Source organism: Bufo bufo, chromosome 3, assembly GCF_905171765.1.
Source record: "Bufo bufo chromosome 3, aBufBuf1.1, whole genome shotgun sequence".
Classification (NCBI taxonomy): Eukaryota; Metazoa; Chordata; class Amphibia; order Anura; family Bufonidae; genus Bufo; species Bufo bufo.
The window spans coordinates 109085186-109092325 of record NC_053391.1 but is presented as its reverse complement, the minus strand read 5'-3'; the positions used below and the strand labels follow the sequence as shown (position 1 = coordinate 109092325).

Genomic DNA, 7140 nt, shown 5'->3' with positions numbered 1-7140 from the left:
CTGTTATCGGTGTTTTGCGGATCCGCAATTTGTGGACCGCAAAACATCCCTTGGTCGTGGGAATGAGCGCTAACACTGGTAGCATTTATCAAAGGTGTAACAAGCTTTGTGTTTTAATAAGTAAGTATACCAGCCCTGATGGACATTTAATCTTAAATTTTAAGAATGAAAATGTAAAAATCAAAGTGAAATGTTGTAGAGGGGACATCATTACAGCTGCAGAATCAACAACAGTAAAATAATCTAGATTTGTACAGAAGATCAGCGCAGGAATTCAAAGGACTTCATTTTTGCATCTTGGAGGTTTCCATGGGATTATTGTATCTGTAATGAAGACAAATACAGATAAATATAAAATACAGTTATAGAAACTGATTGTGATTAAAGATGAGTAAATCAATTCTGTAGAATCAAATTTCAATCTAACTTTGAAAAGACATAGCTTTTCATCACAACTGAAGCACTTTCAATTCTGGTTGAATCGATTCGGGTCCAAATTGGACACAAATTGCCGTAAGTTTGCTCATCACTAATTAGGATACATATACAGTGAAATATACCAGCTCTCCAAGAACTGCAAATCATTGCTGATAGGTTTTCCCCTCACCAAACTTCCCCCTCTGTAATCTATCCTGAATGGAGCAACCGAGTTTATCTTTCTGGCCAAACACTATAAGAGAACATCCAACCCTGTGCCAACTACTACATTGGTTGATCACTTTCTTTAGAATTGAATGCAAAGTTCTAACTCACAACCTTAATGTTCTCCACAATGCTGCACCTTCAAACATCTCTTCCCTCCTCTCCATAACCATGCTATATGTTCTTTCCAATGACATAAGACATCATGAAAACCATTGAATCCAGTTTCTAATATTGTGCTGCCCCTATTCTCTTGAATGCACTACCCTGGACACCCAGATATTCACAGTTTTAAGCATGCCATGAGGTATGATCTATAACATTATATCATTCTTAACATGTACTATGTACTATTCTGACATGATTTGGACCCACACCTATTGAATCAGCACAGTATCTGTATCTATAATCTATACGTTGGATCATTAATAGAATCAATTAAGAGTCATCCTAAATAAATGGCCGTCTCCTGCTCATATAATAAATTTTATTATTATTTTTTTAGTTTTATTGTTGTATTAGCCTGTACTTACCATCAGTGATCTAAGCTTTCCAAGGACTCAGGTCCATTGCTGCGAATTTGGAACAGTCAATGAAATCTGCTGGGAACTCATTGGCCAAAAAGACATTTCTAGGAACTTGTTTAATTTTGGTATTAGCACATATGATATGTGCCAGTGTCACTTCTTCTATTGATTTTCTTTGTTTCAGGCTGAATACCGAAAGATTTTCATAAAAAAAACTAGAAAGGTATAGAAAGATTCAGTGGCTGAGATATTTGACCAAGAGCTGAAGTCTCCATTATTGTTTGCATGGCTTAGTTTACAGGCACACGGTGGATACAGTCATTCATGTCAAGGGGAAGAAGTCGCATTATCCTACCACAGGAAGGGTGGCAGACCCATGTAAACAATTAAAAGGTTGCGACACAATCACTGCAGACACTTTATACAGCTGACCAGTGGGGGTGCAGAGAGTCAGACCCACATAAACCTATCTGATCTTAACTACTAAGTAAAAGAAAAATATTGAGTAGATTTATACATGGCAGATTTGTTGCAGAGATTTCTGCCAATGAAAATCAGTTCCATTCATCTGAATGGAGTTATTTGTGTGTCAAGCACATGACGTTCTGCGATTCAGATGAATGGGGAAGACTGCAACAAATCTGCTGCTTGTGAATGTACCCTAACTGCTTCACAGTTCGACACTTGCCTGCTATATGCACAACATTTACTATATGAATATTTATTTTGGAACCTGATCATTTATTCTTGTGTTTTAAAAAAAAAAAAACTGAAACATAATATATATTTTAATGTTGCATTGATAATTGGCACATACCTATCTCCATTTCTAGCCCTACGAAACTGGTTTCCAATCAAACAAGATAGCAACTGCCCAGTTCTTCCATTGGGAACTAAGGGCTCAGAGACTCCACCAACCCAGATGTCAATATTTTCCGGAGTTCCATACAAATCAATGAGCTTTTCGGCAACTTCCTGATTATTCAGCACAGCGGCTAATTCATCGACATTGCGTGGTGCAGAAAGACCACAGTATCTTCTCCAAGCATTGTATCCTAGGAGGTAAAGAAATGTGGACTTACTTCACTACCATCAGAGAAATATTATGGGATTGTGTGTCCAGTTTATTTATTGACCGTTTTTAAATAGTAATTAAAAAATATCAATTTAATCAAAAAGACTGCATTTTTTTCTCTATGTGTGGACATATGGGGTGAGGGGCTAATGTGTTCCCACCTACCTGGTAAGCCATGGTCTCTACCCCGTTGTATGTTAAAAGATGCTAGATCACGGCCAATGCGATTAACCACTGGAAAAAGACGTTCCCTCAATTCATCAACCATTATCTGATCCTGGCGGTTCAGTTTCGCTTTATTGACCATCGTACCCCTGAGTAAAGGATCAATTCCACCTGCGGGCGTAATATAGGGTTGTCAGAAAAGTAGAGTAAGACTAAAAGGATTACATATACTGTACTATGCTGCACTATACTAATACTATAAATTCTACATAGTATGCAAAATGACAGAAATAGGTTATGGTAGAAAAATAATTGATAGAGAAGTAGAAGTTACCATTTCTCACTATTATCCACGAAGCGAAAAATGTTTCATGAAGTGGGACAACTGGCTCGGGGCTGTATGGAGAGAAATTATTTGCCAATCTGTAAATGAATGGCTGTACCATCGTGTGACCCATTCTGAAGGCAATAGTGAAGACATTTGATACTCTTGGGTCCTCATCCTCGTCATAGGATGTATAAGGAGGTAGAACTTTTGACATCTCATTGCCCAATAGTAGAGGCAGCCAATCTTTGTATGTTATTTTCTGTTGAAAAAAAAAAATGCTTTAGTAAAAGGAAAATTCTCTGGCAACATAATCTACTGTATTTGATGGTATAATACTCAAAAATGATACTGCACCTGCAGCATTGCTCCTATTATCTTGCGGGTTTCTTGGTATAGCGTCTCTCCTGACCAGCGTGGGTTTAACTTACGCAACTGTGTAGCAATGCGGTTGTGCTCTCTCAAGAAAAGTGTGTGGAATGTCGTCAGCATGGGTTGCTCGTTAGAACGGCTATCCCCTGAAAATAATAATCGAAACCATCGCAAAGATGAAGAAGATATATGGGGAGGACATTTATGACCTGTTCTCAGGATAGTGGGAGTCTGACTCTTAGGACTATTGCTTCAGACACAGAGGCACATCTGTACACATGGTGTGGCTGTGGTACTGCAGCTTATCCTGAGCTCATCTCTATTCACTTTAATGTTCAAGGACAGAGCCGAGCACAGTCACTAGTGTTGAGCGCGAATATTCGAAAAGCTAATTTTTATTGCGAATATCGGCACTTCGAGAATTCGCAAATATTTAGAATATAGTGCTATATATTCGTAATGACGAATATTCGGGGGTTTTTTGTTTTGTTTTTTACACAGTACACATCAGGTGATCATCCCTCCCTTCTTCTGGCTTGTGGGCCAATGAGAAGACTTTGTCACAGCTTAGCAACATCCCTAGCAACCAATAGAAAAGTTGCCTGCCTCTTACTATACAAGTTGCACGTATTGCGAAAAAATATGCGCATCATTAATTGTCGAAAATTCGCAAGCGCAAATATATTGGAGCACTCTATCTGCATATAATGCTATTCTAATGTTCTGCCGTGTCAACCATTATCTCCAGTCTCAGGAAACTTATACCAGCTTAAAAAATGTAGCATAAGTCACCCACACCTGTATTTCACGCGCATTACGCGAATATTACATTGCTGACTTTCACAATCAAGAATATAATCGCGAATTCACGAATATATGACGAATATTCTACAAAATATTTGTGAAATATTGCGAATTCGAATATTGCCCCTGCCGCTCATCACTTACAGTCACTAGTTCTAGAACTGCAGCGATGGGACCACAATGTTCCAACAGGGGCAAACCCTCAAAACAACAATCTAACACCCATAAACAGAATAACATGGAGACAGGGAGGAATGGAGAGGAGAAAGGTGCTGCAGCATCTCTCTCTCTTTGTGATGTGAGACTGCATACTGTGAGAGGAGAGGGGGCACTGAAGAGGGGGCCTCTGAGTGGCTTATAGTGTGCATATTTAAAAGGCATAAAGGGTATTTTTACACAACCCAAAAACTCTTGTTAAACACATTACAGTTCGGCCTGCACTACATAAAATATACATTGTGGGGATTTGCTCTGGTAGACAGGCTAGCAGACGCAGTACAGAGGCAACCACAAAGTCTTTAACTTAAACAGTTCAGTGTATTATTCACACATAAGGAAAAACAAAAAGTAACGGTTTGCAGTCTTGGTGTTTGTTCACACCGTAGAAAGTTCACAGAATAAAAGCCTTTACCTGGTCAGCAGTTTTTCCACCCGCAGTCCACAGCAGGCTTTAGGGCCTGTTTCCCAGCAGGCGTCTCTCAGCCCTTTAGCACTGCACACGTTCTCAGTTCCCAAACACACAGAGACTGACAGCGCTCCACTGTCAGAGAGGAGTAATCCACACCCAGCTGAGACTGCTGGCCGGGTTTGATATAGGCCAGTAAAGACCCGGCCTGGAACGTGGGGAGAAGCCACCCACCCAGCACTTTGGCTACTCCCAGTAAGAGCCGGCTCGGATCGGCTTTACAGCCATACTAACAGCAAACAGTGTCAATCATCACTAGCTACGGCTGACCCTTGAAATTACCGGCTCTTACCTCACCAAGGCCAGGAACCTCGATGACACATTTCTTCCGTCAATGACGGCCCCTTGCGCCTTCCTACAACATCTACACCTGCCTAAGCAACGACTTCCATTTTTTATATAGGTACACTCAGTGTCGGACTGGGGTGCCTAGGGCCTACTAGTATAATTATTTTGGGGCCCTCCGTACGGATACATTTAAATATTACCTGCTCACACAGCAGCAAGATGCCACCAGATGATTGAATATGGGGTCCCTGCAGCAACTTTGATAAGGTAGGTCCTGGGGAGAAATAGACACTGGCAACTTTCCTCTGTACCTAGAAGGAATCTCAGCTCTGATCATGTCTATAATAATAAACTGGGGAGTTTCTTTAATAATCTATCAAGTTTTTTATATGAACTTAGGCTGGTTGAGGTGCTGTACATTAAAAATATGAATGTAGTGCAGTAAGTCTACTGTGTTATGTGCCACTTGTGCAGGGGATGGGAGACTAGGGGCCCGCCTTGCTCAGTGGCCCACCGGGGATTTACCTGTAGCCCTGTGGGCCAGTCCGAGCCTGGGTACACTTAGAAATGCCACAAGCACTACAAAAAAACCTTTTAGAAACTCACCTGCCACAAAACACGGTACTCCCAATGTTGGGTTGGTCCTAGAACATAGGTCAGGTCCATTCCCACTAAAAGGCAGGTAAGGAAATCCATTGTCGGTGAAGTTCTGATTAACAGCCAAAAGACCCAGTTGGTTTGTCTTGTTTCGAAGCAAGGTGGCGATATTCTGGTCACTTCCATACACCTGGCTTCCATCAATGAATGAAGTCAGGCCATTGATCTGCTCACGCACGGGACTTGTCAGACTGCACACTGATGCAGTACGAATCATAGATATACATTCACTGCCATTGACATATCGAGGGTCGGTTGGTGGAATCTGGAAATATAAGAAACAGATGAAAAATAGTCAATGTAGAAATACTTTTATAATAAATTGATGGATTTTTTGGATTATTGATTTTATTATATTGAATAAACATGCTGACAAATTACATCTTAGAAGCTAAGGCTTCATGTATAGGATTCCTATTCAAACTGCATGTTGCCTTTACTATACCCGCTGAAACGTATGGAGGCTAACAGAGGATTCATTCTGTCAGATTCCATACAAATCTGATGACACATTATGGAGCTATTACCTGTAGATGCATTGCTGTCTATATGGCAGTACACAGACTCCATGTGGCTCCGTACTAGGAGCAGTATGGCCTCCATGCACATCTGTACCGGCTCCGTGCACATGGCTCTGATGAGAGTGTATGGGGTCCGTGTCAAACATCAAAAACTTGTCACTTTTTGAAAAATGTCCAGCACAAAAAGACAGATACATGTCAAATTCTGAAATATGCTTATATTTTAATCTTACAATTTCCTCAGTAAAATAACCAGAGCATTCATATGTGAATATGTCAATGAAAAAACAGTCTTACCATTAAAGGGAAACAAGGGTATGTGTTGACGCAGCTCTTAGCACAATTCACATTTTGCAAAAACGATGAAGTTGTTGGTGTAGCAACAGAGAGGTCAAGGTCATGATCCAACCACTGACCCCATTGCATGAACATAAGAGATCGGCCGTCATCCAGTTTCAATGATTCCGTAGATAATTTAACAATTTCATTTGATACTTCACGTGCCTGTTGCAAAAAAAAGGCATTATGTTATAAGCATGCCAAATAGTGATGAAGTGAAGTGAACTTTGATAGGAATTTCAGGGAAAATTCAATTTGCTGCGAAGCCGAATTTCCTTGTGCTTCATGGTATCGAATCAATTTTCCCTGAAATGGTGGTAAAAAAATAAAAATAAATCATGCTCATCTCATCCATTTGATTGAAGATCCCGCTCGAAATCTCGTGCGCGATGACGTATGACGTCACCATGCAGGCTAGCATTATAATGTAATCATATGCCAAGTGAGATTTCGTGCAAGATCTTCAATCAAGATGGCCACGGCGGCCTCTTCACATTTAAATGGATAAGGCTAGTATGATTTTTTTTTTCACTGATTAAGCCCTGAAAGCCCTAATTTTTGATCTCAGATGCCGCGATCAGTGATGAACCCGGCATCTGCGGTATTCAATGATTGGGGCGTCATAATTGTCGTTCCCCGTCATTGCTCCTGCTACTCACAAGGAAACGAGCTTAGTGACAAAGCATTTACCGTATTTTTCGCTTTATAAGACGCACCTGATGATAAGACACACCTAGGTT

At 40.5% G+C, this 7140-nt stretch overlaps 1 protein-coding gene across 1 annotated transcript in view; it reads right to left on the bottom strand.

Annotated features, from left to right (window-relative positions):
* Window positions 1-1185: 1185 nt before the first annotated feature.
* The window catches only part of LOC120993645 (eosinophil peroxidase-like), a 32287-nt gene continuing 26332 nt past the window's right edge, over window positions 1186-7140 (bottom strand). Inside the window, exons 6-12 of the mRNA XM_040422124.1 lie at window positions 6359-6565; window positions 5490-5805; window positions 3092-3252; window positions 2744-2996; window positions 2410-2580; window positions 1987-2224; window positions 1186-1384 (exon numbers count right to left, since the gene is read on the bottom strand). Coding sequence (XP_040278058.1) covers window positions 1186-1384; window positions 1987-2224; window positions 2410-2580; window positions 2744-2996; window positions 3092-3252; window positions 5490-5805; window positions 6359-6565 — 1545 coding nt within the window. The remainder of the gene's footprint in view (window positions 1385-1986; window positions 2225-2409; window positions 2581-2743; window positions 2997-3091; window positions 3253-5489; window positions 5806-6358; window positions 6566-7140) is intronic.